Below are 15162 nucleotides of genomic sequence, written 5' to 3'. Positions count from 1 at the left end.
CTGTCTGTCCTGCTCAGCTCAGCATTGCCATCTACCATTCAGCTCAGTCCAGCTGTGCCGTCCTTCATCTCCTCTCAACTCTCTGCCTTGCCCACCACCCTCCTCCCCCTTTACTCCAACAGTAAGCCCCCTTTGCTTTACTTAATTCCCCCGTCTGCCTCTACCCATCACAACGTCGAGGTAGTCGGAGAACTTCACCCAAACCAGTCCAACCTGATGTGGTTCAACGAAAGTCAAAGACTCCCAAGGAGACGGGTGGAACCGGTTCCTCCGCTGTGAATATATGAGGGCAGAAAGCCTCGGATCTGCCTCTGTTGCTTCTTCGGGTCTGCCTGCCTGACGGAGGACTAGGAGGCTAAACCATGTTCACGGTGCTGCTGACCGTCGGCCTGCTTATGGGAGTATACATAGTCCTGGTCCAAACGCTGTTCAGAAGATCCAGATGCAGAGGCAAGGCACCGATGTCCGGAAGGACGGTGGTTATAACAGGTGGGGGTCTGCCGGTGTGTCTCTGGGGTGAAACTTGCTTTCGGCTGGTGTGTGTGTGTGTGTGTGTGTGTTGTATTGCTATTGTATATTTGGAGCTCTTGCAGAACTTGTTACAGGATGTTGGATATGGAGATGACACGTGATAAGAGAGAGAGAGAATGATGATATGATAGAGAAGTGACGGAGAGACAGAGAATGATGGTATGATGGAGAAGTGACAGAGAGAGAGAATGATGGTATGATGGAGAAGTGACGGAGAGAATGATGGTATGATGGAGAAGTGACGGAGAGAGAGAATGATGGTATGATGGAGAAGTGACAGAGAGAGAATGATGGTATGATGGAGAAGTGACGGAGAGAGAGAATGATGGTATGATGGAGAAGTGACGGAGAGAGAGACTGATAGTATGATGGAGAAGTGACAGAGAGAGAGAATGATGATATGATAGAGAAGTGACGGAGAGACAGAGAATGATGGTATGATGGAGAAGTGACAGAGAGAGAGAATGATGGTATGATGGAGAAGTGACGGAGAGAATGATGGTATGATGGAGAAGTGACGGAGAGAGAGAATGATGATATGATAGAGAAGTGACAGAGAGAGAGAATGATGGTATGATGGAGAAGTGACGGAGAGAATGATGGTATGATGGAGAAGTGACGGAGAGAGAGAATGATGGTATGATGGAGAAGTGACAGAGAGAGAATGATGGTATGATGGAGAAGTGACAGAGAGAGAGAATGATGGTATGATAGAGAAGTGACAGAGAGAGAATGATGGTATGATGGAGAAGTGACGGAGAGAGAGAATGATGGTATGATGGAGAAGTGACGGAGAGAGAGAATGATGGTATGATGGAGAAGTGACCGAGAGAGAGACTGATGGTATGATGAAGTGACAGAGAGAGAGACTGATGGTATGATGGAGAAGTGACAGAGAGAGAGAATGATGGTATGATGGAGAAGTGACGGAGAGAGAGAATGATGGTATGATGGAGAAGTGACGGAGAGAGAGAATGATGGTATGATGGAGAAGTGACGGAGAGAGAGAATGATGGTATGATGGAGAAGTGACGGAGAGAGAGAATGATGGTATGATAGAGAAGTGACAGAGAGAGAATGATGGTATGATGGAGAAGTGACGGAGAGAGAGAATGATGGTATGATGGAGAAGTGACGGAGAGAGAGAATGATGGTATGATGGAGAAGTGACCGAGAGAGAGACTGATGGTATGATGAAGTGACAGAGAGAGAGACTGATGGTATGATGGAGAAGTGACAGAGAGAGAGAATGATGGTATGATGGAGAAGTGACGGAGAGAGAGAATGATGGTATGATGGAGAAGTGACGGAGAGAGAGAATGATGGTATGATGGAGAAGTGACGGAGAGAGAGAATGATGGTATGATGGAGAAGTGACGGAGAGAGAGAATGATGGTATGATGGAGAAGTGACGGAGAGAGAGACTGATGGTATGATGGAGAAGTGACGGAGAGAGAGAATGATGGTATGATGGAGAAGTGACGGAGAGAAAGAATGATGGTATGATGGAGAAGTGACGGAGAGAGAGACTGATGGTATGATGGAGAAGTGACGGAGAGAGAGAATGATGGTATGATGGAGAAGTGACGGAGAGAGAATGATGGTATGATGGAAAAGTGACGGAGAGAGAATGATGGTATGATGGAAAAGTGACAGAGAGAGAGAATGATGGTATGATGGAGAAGTGACGGAGAGAGAGAATGATGGTATGATGGAGAAGTGACAGAGAGAATGATGATATGATAGAGAAGTGACAGAGAGAATGATGGTATGATGGAGAAGTGACAGAGAGAATGATGATATGATAGAGAAGTGACAGAGAGAGAGAATGATGGTATGATGGAGAAGTGACGGAGAGAGAGAATGATGGTATGATGGAGAAGTGACGGAGAGAGAGACTGATGGTATGATGGAGAAGTGACGGAGAGAGAGAATGATGGTATGATGGAGAAGTGACAGAGAGAATGATGGTATGATGGAGAAGTGACGGAGAGAGAGAATGATGGTATGATAGAGAAGTGACAGAGAGAGAATGATGGTATGATGGAGAAGTGACGGAGAGAGAATGATGGTATGATGGAGAAGTGACGGAGAGAGAGAATGATGGTATGATAGCGAAGTGACGGAGAGAGAGAATGATGGTATGATGGAGAAGTGACGGAGAGAGAGAATGATGGTATGATGGAGAAGTGACAGAGAGAGAGAATGATGGTATGATGGAGAAGTGACAGAGAGAGAGACTGATGGTATGATGGAGAAGTGACGGAGAGAGAGAATGATGGTATGATGGAGATGTGACGGAGAGAGAGAATGACGGTATGATGGAGAAGTGACGGAGAGAGAGAATGATGGTATGATGGAGAAGTGACGGAGAGAGAGAATGATGGTATGATGGAGAAGTGACGGAGAGAGAGACTGATGGTATGATGGAGAAGTGACGGAGAGAGAGAATGATGGTATGATGGAGAAGTGACGGAGAGAGAGAATGATGGTATGATGGAGAAGTGACGGAGAGAGAATGATGGTATGATAGAGAAGTGACGGAGAGAGAGAATGATGGTATGATGGAGAAGTGACGGAGAGAGAATGATGGTATGATGGAGAAGTGACGGAGAGAGAGAATGATGGTATGATGGAGAAGTGACGGAGAGAGAGACTGATAGTATGATGGAGAAGTGACAGAGAGAGAGAATGATGGTATGATGGAGAAGTGACGGAGAGAGAGAATGATGGTATGATGGAGAAGTGACGGAGAGAGAGAATGATGGTATGATGGAGAAGTGACGGAGAGAGAGAATGATGGTATGATGGAGAAGTGACGGAGACAGAGAATGATGGTATGATGGAGAAGTGACGGAGAGAGAATGATGGTATGATGGAGAAGTGACAGAGAGAGAGAATTATGGTATGATGGAGAAGTGACAGAGAGAGAGAATGATGGTATGATGGAGAAGTGACGGAGAGAGAGAATGATGGTATGATGGAGAAGTGAGAGAGAGAGAGAATGATGGTATGATGGAGAAGTGACAGAGAGAGAGAATGATGGTATGATGGAGAAGTGACAGAGAGAGAGAATGATGGTATGATGGAGAAGTGACGGAGAGAGAGAATGATGGTATGATGGAGAAGTGACGGAGAGAGAGAATGATGGTATGATGGAGAAGTGACGGAGAGAGAGAATGATGGTATGATGGAGAAGTGACGGAGAGAGAGAATGATGGTATGATGGAGAAGTGACGGAGAGAGAGAATGATGGTATGATGGAGAAGTGACGGAGAGAGAGAGAATGATGGTATGATGGGCAAGTGACGGAGAGAGAGAATGATGGTATGATGGAGAAGTGAGAGAGAGAGAGAATGATGGTATGATGGAGAAGTGAGAGAGAGAGAGAATGATGGTATGATGGAGAAGTGACAGAGAGAGAGAATGATGGTATGATGGAGAAGTGACGGAGAGAGAGAATGATGGTATGATGGAGAAGTGACAGAGAGAGAATGATGGTATGATGGAGAAGTGACGGAGAGAGAGAATGATGGTATGATGGAGAAGTGACAGAGAGAGAGAATGATGGTATGATGGAGAAGTGACAGAGAGAGAGAATGATGGTATGATAGAGAAGTGACAGAGAGAGAGAATGATGGTATGATGGAGAAGTGACGGAGAGAGAGAGAATGATGGTATGATGGGCAAGTGACGGAGAGAGAGAATGATGGTATGACGGAGAGGTGACAGAGAGAGGGAATGATGGTATGACGGAGAGGTGACGGAGAGAGAGAATGATGGTGTGACGGAGAGAGAATGATGGTATGGTGGAGAAGTGACGGAGAGAGAGAATGATGGTATGACGGAGAAGTGATGGAGAGAGGGAATGATGGTATGACGGAGAAGTGACGGAGAGAGAATGATGGTATGGCGGAGAAGTGACAGAGAGAATGATGGTATGATGGAGAAGTGACGGAGATGCTGCCTGCTTCCACAGTGGGCTGCGATCGTGATGTAAAACATGATCTCCTATCATCTTCCTACCAGACCAGTAACCTTGATGTTCTGTTTGTGTCAAAACGACCCATCCTGAATAATTATGCATATTGTTTATAGCATTAATAACTGAGATGAAGATAAGACCGAGTATTCTCATTTGGATTGTAGATTTGTATGACTATGACTACGGCCTGGAGGACGGTGTACCTTTAAGGGCAGAGGCGAGGGGTCAGATAATGCACTTCCGGTTCAGTGTCGTTGTCGAATGTATGACATGCTAAGTTGGAGCTAGTAAACTACCTCGATTACGTCTACTCTCACGTCTCCTGTCTTGTTGTTTTTTAACTCCACAATACTGTTTTTTTTTAAACAAGTTAAAATGGCGGCTGTTCAACGCCTGTAAATCCTGCAGCGCCTCGGTGGTAGTCGTGGTGCGTCTGTACCCAGACATGTTGGACATCATCACACATCAAGTTTAGACTGTTTGTCAACACTGGAGGGCGCTAGTGTGTTTCTAGGACACAGCAACGAACTTCACACAGGAAATGATGCGACCAGCACACGTCATCAACACTGACATGACGCACACCGTCGCGTGCAAATTAGGTGTGGTCATTTTGACTGCTCATGGTCGTTTTAGGTAGCTCTCATAACTTTTCTTGTGCAATTGATCTAAAACTCATTTTATATGCAATTTTAGTCGAATTCAGGGAGTGGCAGGTCTGTACCCCCCCCCCCACGAAGTTATTAAACTTTGAAAATCCAAAATGGCCGTCTTGGTCGTTCTAGTACACACGTAAGCAGCAGATGACGGAAGTGGTCAATATGGAATAGATATTGGGCTGACTTGCTGTTTGAATCCCAGTGCGTGGTAAAGGGGCCAGAAAGCAGCTTCGGGGAGTAGAACTGATATCAAGACACCAAGTATTTGGATATTCGTCATCAGTTACTGCTTTGAATACACCGGAGAATGGAAGTATTCACAAGGACAGCTTCAGGATGTCACATCTAACTGGTGGATGAGAGCGGCTCGACATCTCCCACCCAGAATGAGATGCCTGTCGGACACAAATGACTGGATGAGGGGTTGTCTGAAGGACTGTTTGTTCCTCCAGGTGGAAACACAGGAATCGGCAAATCCACGGCGCTCCATCTGGCCCGCAGAGGAGCCCGGGTGATTCTGGCCTGTCGGAACCGAGAGAAAGCCGAGTCAGCCATCGGTGACATCAAACAGGTCCAAATAAGCGTACTTCCGCTCTCTCTGTCAGCTTTTACTTCAACAGTAGGCAGGAAAGTAGAGCTGCAGCTCATCAAACCCAAATGCCACTAAATCTACCATTTTCAGTTCCATTTATATTCTATTAATATAACTATTTTTTAGAATAACAATGATGAATACTTACCGTATAATAATGCTCTTTGTCTGTAGCTGTGAATGCAACCCCATTTAAAATGTAGTTTGCTTCTTTGGCTGTGGTTCTCTTACTGGATCAGCATTACATGAAACTATAGTTGGCTATATGTAGCTCATATGCTAAACGGGTGGGTATTTGGCTTTCCAGGTGACGGGCAGCACAGATGTGCTCTACATGAAACTGGACTTGGCCAGTCTGAAGTCGGTCCGCTCCTTTGCAGAGAACTTCCTTAAAACCGAGAGCCGGCTCGACCTGCTCATCAACAACGCCGGTAAGAGTTTCATGTTGTTTCAGGTGGATTGACAGCACAAATGAATGTGTTTTTACTTGGGGACCCCCCCCCCAGCATTCCTTGTTTCATTTGATCCCACACTTGTCTAACGCATTTGTCACTCAAACTGCTACAGACCCATGGGGCAAAAACTACCGAGCGAGTCAATTCCTGAGATTTCAAGCGTTCCAGGTCTCTGGGAAAGTTTGGGGAAACACGGCCGCTGATGTGGAACCTGTTTCAGCCTCCCCTCTAACCTCCGAACTCAGCAAGCCTCTCAGCTGAACTCCTAGGCGTTTCTAGCCCATTTTTGGGGGTGCTGCAGCACCCCTAAATTGAACCCCAGCACCCCTAAAATTGAAGAGATTTTTTATTTTTTTACTGTACGTCCATGTTTAATAAGCTGAAGAAATGTCAAAACCATATCCAGTATATGGTTTAAACGTAATATTTTAACAACAAAAATACAGCACCCCCCCCCCATGCTTCGAAAATGGTTTGATCCACCACCCCCAAATTTATCTTACCTGGCTGGCCAGCACTCTGGGTGCTCAGCACCCCTAAAGCTCTGATCCTAGAATCGCCCCTGGCTGAACTACCAACCAACCGCTCTGTCTCCAATTCACGCTTCACTTGATGCAACCCGTCTTCCTTCAGACAGCCACGGGTGAGCTCCCCCTACCACCGAAGCTTGCCTTGTGGACCACGGTGACGGGACACCATCAGTGGAGGCAGCTCTCGCTGAATTAGCGACTGAAGCGGATGACTTGGAGAATCGCTCTCGGCGTCGAAACATCCGTATTATTGGTGTGCCGGACCGACGTCCATTAAATTTGTTTCCGAGCTCCTGATGGAAGTGATGGGCAACGGCATTTTCCAGAAGGCCCCGGCGCTAGACGGAGCCCACAGGTCTCTGCACCCAAAACATGCACCAGGCAAGCGGCCAAGGGTGAGGATAGTCCACCTCCATCGATGGGAGGATAAGGAATGAGTATTGCGCTGGGTGAGAGACGGGTCAGGTGCTCTTACCAGGGCAAGAAGATGTCTTTCTTCAACATCTTAAGTGCTAACCTGGCAAAGAAGCAGGCCACATTCAATGGCGTGACGTTGTCCCTTTATAAGAAAGGAGTCAAGTTCACTAGGCAACATCCAGCTGTCCTCTATGTGGTGGGGTTTTTTTTGTGTTGCATTCTTCACCTTTGTTAGATACTGGTAGTCGAGAGAGACAGGAAAGGCGGGGGTGAGAGAGGTGACGATATGCAGAAAAGGGCCTGAGCCGGATTCGAACCCAGGCCGCTGCGGTAAGGACTCAGCCTTGTGTGTGTAGTGAATTTGGGGGGGGCAGCCGGGACGCGAACTTGGGTCGTCCACACCACGGGCGACTGCGCTAACCAATCAACTAAAGGGTCCGATGAGTCTCTTCATCCGTGATCGTTACATGTGGTACATGCTCTACCAGGTGAGCCACCGGGCGGGGTGAGCCCCCCCCCATGTGGTTTCTGAGGGCAAAACGATTCGTTTTGACACTCCATCAAAGGCTGAGGAAATCTTCTCAAGGAACATAGAATCGGCCTGAGCAGATCAGACAGACTGGACGCCAGCCAATAAGCTCCGAGCACATGTGGATAGACCGGGACTGTGCTGAATATCGCACTGTAACCGGCTATTCATTTGCTCTGGACCGGACCCATGTATGTCAGCGTTTTATGCTGTTCACGTTTTCTCCGATGGGCTGTTTGCTATCGTTTAAAGTGTGGCCAGCTGGCTGTGTTTAGCTAGAAAGGCTAGCCCAGTGTTTCTCAACCCAGTCCTCAAGGAACCCCTATCCTGCAGATTTCCTTTGCAATCCTGAATAGGTACCTGTTTGTAGTTATTCAACCAATCAGCAATGAATGTCTGAGTTTGCACACCTTGCATAATTAAGTGCTATGAGATGACTGGTTGAGTAAGTACAAGCAGGGCTACCTATGCAGGGTTACAATGAGAATCTGCAGGATAGGGGTTCCTTGAGGACTGGGTTGAGAAACACTGGGCTAGACAAAGCTGACAATGCCGGTGAATTATTTTCTATTCTATCACCGAGATATCGCTTTGAATTGGGTCATTGCAAAACGATATTTGTATAGTTAACATTGTTGGATTCAAGTTATGCAGCTTTTCATGACACCTAAGGCACAGTTTGATTATTTCAAGTGGGGTAACACAACCTATTTGCCACATACCAGGCCAGTTCTCTACAATCGTTTCCAACTGATGTATAGTAAATGTAGTTTAATCAGCTGACTTCATTCATTCATTTGTTTTACTTTTACTACATGTTACACAAGTTGATGCACGTGCTGCATTGGGTGTTCACTCAATATGGGTGTAGCTATCTCAACATTTGGAAGCGTCCTTAGGAGAGCTGAGTATTGGATAGGGAGTATGTTCTACAAGAAGTTGTGCAGTTCTAGATGCCTGCTGTTTGCCTCATTTGGGGAGGTAAATGTAGGACTGGGGTTTTCTCTTTTTCCTCGGGGTTAGTGTACAAGGAGTACAAAGGTTGTAAGGGGGCACCGGTTGCCTTTAAGATAATCACACTGAACGGAGGCTTACTTCGACATTCGTTTTGGCGGCGATTTGGTGTACTTTTGTATTTGATGTCCTACACCATCGTCGGTCACTCGGGGTTGAGTATGACCGTCCTCCCTCTGGGTCCTCAGGTGGGTGTAGAGACTGATCCTGGAGCAGCAAATTGGGACGATGTCTGTGCAATGCACAGCTTTTTATGTGGAGTGGCTGATGTGCCTGCAGCCACCACTGCTGTTGTGACCTGGAGACATCTTCCGCCAGTTCCTCCCCCTTGAGCTATCGGCCTTGGGTGACCCTACCAGGAGCCAAGCTCTGGATGGCATAGCTCTTGGGATCACTGGTACACGCAAGCTTCTCCACCATGGCACGACAAGTCACACAACATTCAAGTGGTCTTTTTCATGTTACGTTTACACTTGTTCCACACCTCCATATATGTCTGTATATAATGTTCCCCTTCTTTCCCGCTGCCATTATTCCTGACCTACAGGGTTGTTCCATTGGATAACATTACATTGAAAAGTGACATCTTCAGACTGAAGATGTCACTTAGTTGAGTGATGAAACATAACTGATTCAATCTTCTCTGATTTTCTTACCTGGATTATTGAGCACGCGTCAAGACACGTACTGCCAAGGTTCTTACACCTTCCAAATATTCTACAATCATCCTCCGTATTATACAAAATCACAGTAAATGCTTTGGTAAAAGTGAGAGTCTGAGGATAATATGGCAAAGGGACCTGGACCCTGAGCTTGAACAAGAGGTCTGGGAGAATATTGTCCATGACATGGTTTGGACCAGTAAGGGATAGTAAGAGCAAATTTATACATTATAAAATAATCCATAGATATTATTGAACTCCAGTCAGACTGAAAACGCTTGGTCTAATTCAAAGCAACGAGTGCTGGCAATGCAACAGTTTTACGGGTACTTTTCTACACCTCATTTGGGACAGTTCTCTGGTTTCCCCACTCTTGACTCGAGGGGTTGGAGCACCTGAGAAGTGGTTGGATCAGCCTTTGCCAAGCTCGCCACGTTTTTGCCTGCTTGGAGACCAATCTGCTCTACCAGCTGGACTTCCAAAGGCAGGGTTTGGGTTAGCCCTTGCCGGCTTTCTTAACGCAGCCAGGGTTATCCTGGGGGACCGGATAAATACAAGCACACCTTGCTATAAGGACTGGGTTGAACTCATGACGGTTACAGCCTCGTACGAGTTAGTGTTGGCCAAACCCAAAGATTCTGTGTCTAAATTCACTGACATGTAGGGTAGCTTCCTGAGCTGTATTCATGGTGGGGACGATTCGATAGTAGGATGTAACCGAAGCCTTGGTGTATGTCAGGTGGAGTGCCGTGCTGCCGGGAGGGGGAGAAGCCTTGTTTCCTAGTCGCCTACCATTGCTTCCTAGTCAATTGTCCATATGAATTATCTATCTGTCCTATATCCTTGCTTCACATCCTCGGTTCTTCCCTTCTCTCAACCCATCAATCAATCAATCAAAGAAAAATGTCTCTACAAATTACAGTGCAGAAAAAAATCTTTAAACCTCCTAAAAACAAGTCTCAGCTGATGTTTTGTGTGCGTTTGTTCAGAAAGACAACAAACAATGCTTTGTTATTGAGTGTGAGGTGTACAAGGCCTTGTTCAGACTGCCAGCCCAAATCCGTTTTTGGCATATCCAGTTTGTACCCAGATGGATTTTAGAAAGTTTGGGACAGCCAAAAACCCCCCCACATGAAATGTGGTTTTCACAACTTGAACCTAAACCAAATCCGGAGGTGGTTTGAAAGCGATTCCCATCGGAGCTCTACAGACGTCTCGGTTCGGATGCTCTGGCTGCCCAAATCCCATTTCAAACTGTCTTTTGTGTCCCTCACAACGATGACGGCAAATCCAGAGTGGCCGCCGTGACCGCAGCACGGGACATGGCACCTGCAGCTTGGCAGCACGAGATGAAGGAGCTCCTCCGCTTCTCCTGCTTCCTGTTGGTGAACCACGTCACCGGCGTGCGTGGTGACTCACGCCTGCGTCACTACAACAGCAACCCAGGCAGACGGGTCGATGATGTCTGGACACACAAATCCCATCTGACCACCTGCAGATAACTGGACAGACAGTCTGTCTTCAAGATCTGATTTGAGAAACCAGTCCAACTTGACTACAGTCTGAACAAGGCCTTAGAATCCAGAACTGTGTGTGTGTGTGTGTCGGTGGTTCTGATGGTTCTGACGATATATTCAGGTTTGGTGGCGGATGGCCGAACAGAGGACGGATTTGGCGTCCAGTTCGGTGTGAATCACCTGGGTCACTTCCTGCTGACGTGCCTGCTGCTGGAGCGGCTTAAGGAGGGCGGCGGCGGCCGTGTGGTCACCCTGTCCTCCATCGCTCACCGCTGGGGCAACATCGACTTTGAGGTACTCGGTCCAACGCACCATATGCTACTGTGAACAGTGTCTGAACAGAGCGTAGACTTCTCCATCAAACCACCAAACCATTACACAATCGTACATGATATACTACCACACAACTACCCAACAACACCCACCCCTACCGTCACACAAACGCCATGCATCTGCAGTTTGGGCAGGTGTCCGAGTTTGTGTGGTCACTGAGATATTTAACTGGTTAGTCAGCCATGGATGGGGCCATTTTGTCAGGCGGACTGATAAGAACGATAGATGCTGGAACTGGACTCCAACTATTACTGGGCAACCGCTACGTACCTGGACGGCCTGTGGGGGGAGACACTGCTGCTGGTCTCGTGGGGACCCATGCTAAAGGTTGTCCGTTTCCTGAAAGCTGGGTGATGTAAGCCTACATCGACTGTTTTTATTTTCTTGGCTTTTTAAAACATTGATGAGCTGTACCGTTCGCATGGTGGTGCCGACGCCCTCTGATTGGTGGGTCAGCGGACCAATCAAAAGGCCAACAGAGGGTCCATTAGAGAGCGCCATCTGTTCTTTGGTCTGACATGTTATGTTATGATGCTTTTTCAGTGGCGGCTGGTGCTAAAAAGACTTTTTTTGGGGGGGGGCGCAATGTACCTTGGTGCAGCACACCTGACAGCTGCTTTAGTGTCCACACAGTCCCAGAGTTATTAAGAAGGACGATGTGGCCTAGACGTTTTATCAGGGTTGGTAGACGGTGGATGATTGACAGTCGAGACGAGGCGTCGTGGTGGGTGTGAACATGATTGACAGCCACGAGAATCGTCCAATCACATTAGATCAAAAAACATTAAAACAATACCAATTCACTGCCAATAAAAGTGGGAGTGTCTGGGGCAGCACAGAACAGCGCCCCCTGGAAAACCTGAAGAAACCAATCAGACAGCAGCCTCCGGTCACCTGCTCGCCACAAGTTTGAGGGCTTACATAAGGTATGGTTTGGCCGGCGCCCCTCACCCAGGAAGTCTAAGTATTCAGACAGGAAGTATACGTATTCAGACAGGAAGTACATGTATTCAGACAGGAAGTATATGTATTCAGACAGGAACCAACCAAACACCATTTGAACCAGTATTTAATGGCTGCTGACAGGCGCTCACAGACTGACAACACTTGTATTTCATCGTTATTATATCACTACACAACTACATTATATTTAACACGTTGAAGTAGATTTTCATCTCTTGATGTTTGAAGGGGCGGCGCTCCAGCGCCCTCTACTGGCCAGCCGCCACTGGTGGAAATTATGATTTGATGCATACTGTCATCAGTTTGATGTCTGCCAACACCTTTCCCTAACATGCAGACACACTAACTGTATTTGACCTGCTGCAGATAGCATCCCCCTTTCCTTATAGTTTCCCTCACTTTCCTTCATGCGCTCCCGCTCACAGTGAGATCGTTTTCGCTTACTTGGCCTGTCAGTCATTCTCTTATTCGCTTGATTGAACGTGAATGTGAATGCAGTTCTGTATGATTCAGTTCAATGAATTATTCCATCCATTATACAAACCGCCCATCCCGCTCAGGGTCCCGGGGATGCTGGAGCCCGTCCCAGCAGTCATTGGGCGGCAGCCATTAATTCCTGTCGTTTGTTTCCAGGCTCTTGTGGCTAACAAGGACCTGGGCACGGGGAAGTACAGCTGGCAGTTCTTCCAGGCGTACTGCAGCAGCAAACTGTGTAACGTCCTCTTCACATATGAACTGGCTAAGAGGCTGGCCGGCACCAATGTCACCTGCTACTGCCTTCACCCAGGTGGGAGAGCTGGGAAATTACTTTTTTCTAACTCAAAACAATCCTTTCTTCTCTCTCAAACATCCGCCCAGAGTCTCCGAAGTATTTAACCAGGGTGCAGTGTCTCTGAACTTTGACCTCCTCCCCGTTGGCTGGTTGTTGTTGTGTTGTACTGCTGGACATAATCAGAAGCAGTGGAGAGTAGAGTATGGTAGTCATGCTGTAGTTTATTACCTCCACCCGTACTAGAACACGTTGTTTAAAGGAGATAAGGTTACGTTTAAACGAGTCGGCGTCTCATGATCACTACCCAGGAAAGTGCCAAAGATGAGGGTGCTGGTCACATTTTGCTCAGTGGGATGAATTTTTCGTCGAATATCGATTTGAAATGCATTTCTTTTTTGGATCCCCCCCCCCTTTTTTCTCCCCAATTGTACTCGACCAATCACCCCTCTCTTCCGAGCCGTCCCGGTCTCTGCTGCTCCACCCCCTCTGCTGACCCGGGGAGGGCTGCAGACTACCACATGCCTCCTCCCATGCATGTGGAGTCGCCAGCCGCTTCTTTGCACCTGACCGTGAGGAGTTTCACCAGGGGGACGTAGCACGTGGGAGGATCACGCTGTTCCCCCTCCCTCTGAACAGGCGTCCCCACCACCCAGAGGAGGCGCTAGTGCAGCGATCTGGACACACCCACATCCGGCTTCCCACCAGCAGACACGAGCTATTGTCTCTGTAGAGACCCCCGACCAAGCCGGATGTAATGTGGGGATCGAACCGGCGATCCCCGCCTTGGTAGGCAACAGAATAGACCGCCATGTGCCCTTGAAGTGGATGCCTGAGAATTTCCACTGGCCTGTCTAAGAGACTGTCTGATACACCGTTACCTGGTGGGAGACAATGCAGCAGCCCTTTAATTCTTCTTTTCCCTCTTTTAATTAAAACTGTAATCTACAATGCTGAAGGCAGACATTTAAGTTTGGTGGTTGAACCGAGGTTGGTGATGACTTATGATGACTGACTTATTGATGTACTTCCATCTGTAGGTAAAGGTCCTCTACCAGCTTGTTCTGCTTGTTAGACACACCTTCACCTCTTCAAACTCCACACTAGCTGCCTTCTTCTTCTTCCTCGTTTGGCTGCGGTGATGAATTACAGCCTTAATAATGACATTTTTATACTTTCTTGGTAAATCACGTGGCCCTCGTTGTTGTTCTGACCACAGGTATTGTGCGGACAGGGCTATCCAGACATGTCAGTCTGTGGCAGATGATCTTCATTGAACCCATCTCCAGGCTTCTGTTCCTGGACCCTGACACCGGCGCCCAGACCACACTGCACTGCGCCCTGCAGGAGGGAATCGAACCCCTGAGCGGGCGTTATTTCTCCTGCTGCAGCATGCAGGAAGTGGGGGCTTACGCCAGGGACGATGCTGTGGCCCGGAAACTGTGGGAGGTCAGCGAGAGGCTGTGTGGTCTGTCTTAAGGAGGAGTGAGGACTAACCTGCCAATCAAGTCTGTGCTCAGATCATAGATTGTAAATTTTGTCCAACGGACCCGACACTGCATCCATTTATCGATGCAGGATGTGAACAACAAAAAACATACAAACTGATTCAAATACAAAGGTGGTACGACACGCATCACGTTGTCCCACATCTTCACCATTTCTAAGCTCCTCCAGTAGAGATCAGTTTACTGTGATGGCTGTAGAGTTTACCGAGACAAACGACACCAGAACCAGTCAGCCAGACCAGCTCCTGTGGTCTGACCAGTTTACTTTGTTTTAATCTGTACCACTCAGTAACACCTACTGATGTTTACTGGTCATATTACAATAGTTACTGGTCAATATTACAATAGTTACTGGTCATATTACAATGTTTACTGGTCAATATTACAATAGTTACTGGTCATATTACAATAGTTACTGGTTATATTATGATGTTTACTGGTCAATATTACAATAGTTACTGGTCATATTACAATAGTTACTGGTCATATTATGATGTTTACTGGTAATTATTACAATAGTTACTGGTCATATTATGATGTTTACTGGTCATTATTACAATAGTTACTGGTCATATTATGATGTTTACTGGTCATTATTACAATAGTTACTGGTCAATATTATGATGTTTACTGGTCCATATTACAATAGTTACTGGTCATATTATGATGTTTACTGGTAATTATTACAATAGTTACTG

General features: G+C 47.0%; 1 protein-coding gene across 1 annotated transcript; it reads left to right on the top strand.

The window, feature by feature from the left end:
• The first annotated feature begins 362 nt into the window (after nucleotides 1-362).
• On the top strand, nucleotides 363-14616 carry LOC130126881 (dehydrogenase/reductase SDR family member 13-like). The gene is made up of 6 exons (XM_056296526.1): nucleotides 363-489; nucleotides 5628-5746; nucleotides 6075-6198; nucleotides 11013-11185; nucleotides 12821-12974; nucleotides 14176-14616. The coding sequence occupies exons 1-6, from the start codon at nucleotides 363-365 to the stop codon at nucleotides 14433-14435; spliced, it is 957 nt and encodes a 318-aa protein (XP_056152501.1). The 3' UTR covers nucleotides 14436-14616.
• Nucleotides 14617-15162: the final 546 nt, after the last annotated feature.

This window comes from Lampris incognitus, chromosome 16 (genome assembly GCF_029633865.1).
Source record: "Lampris incognitus isolate fLamInc1 chromosome 16, fLamInc1.hap2, whole genome shotgun sequence".
NCBI classification, from domain to species: domain Eukaryota; kingdom Metazoa; phylum Chordata; class Actinopteri; order Lampriformes; family Lampridae; genus Lampris; species Lampris incognitus.
Note: the sequence above shows the minus strand (reverse complement) of the source record. Positions and strands in the feature narration are given on the sequence as shown.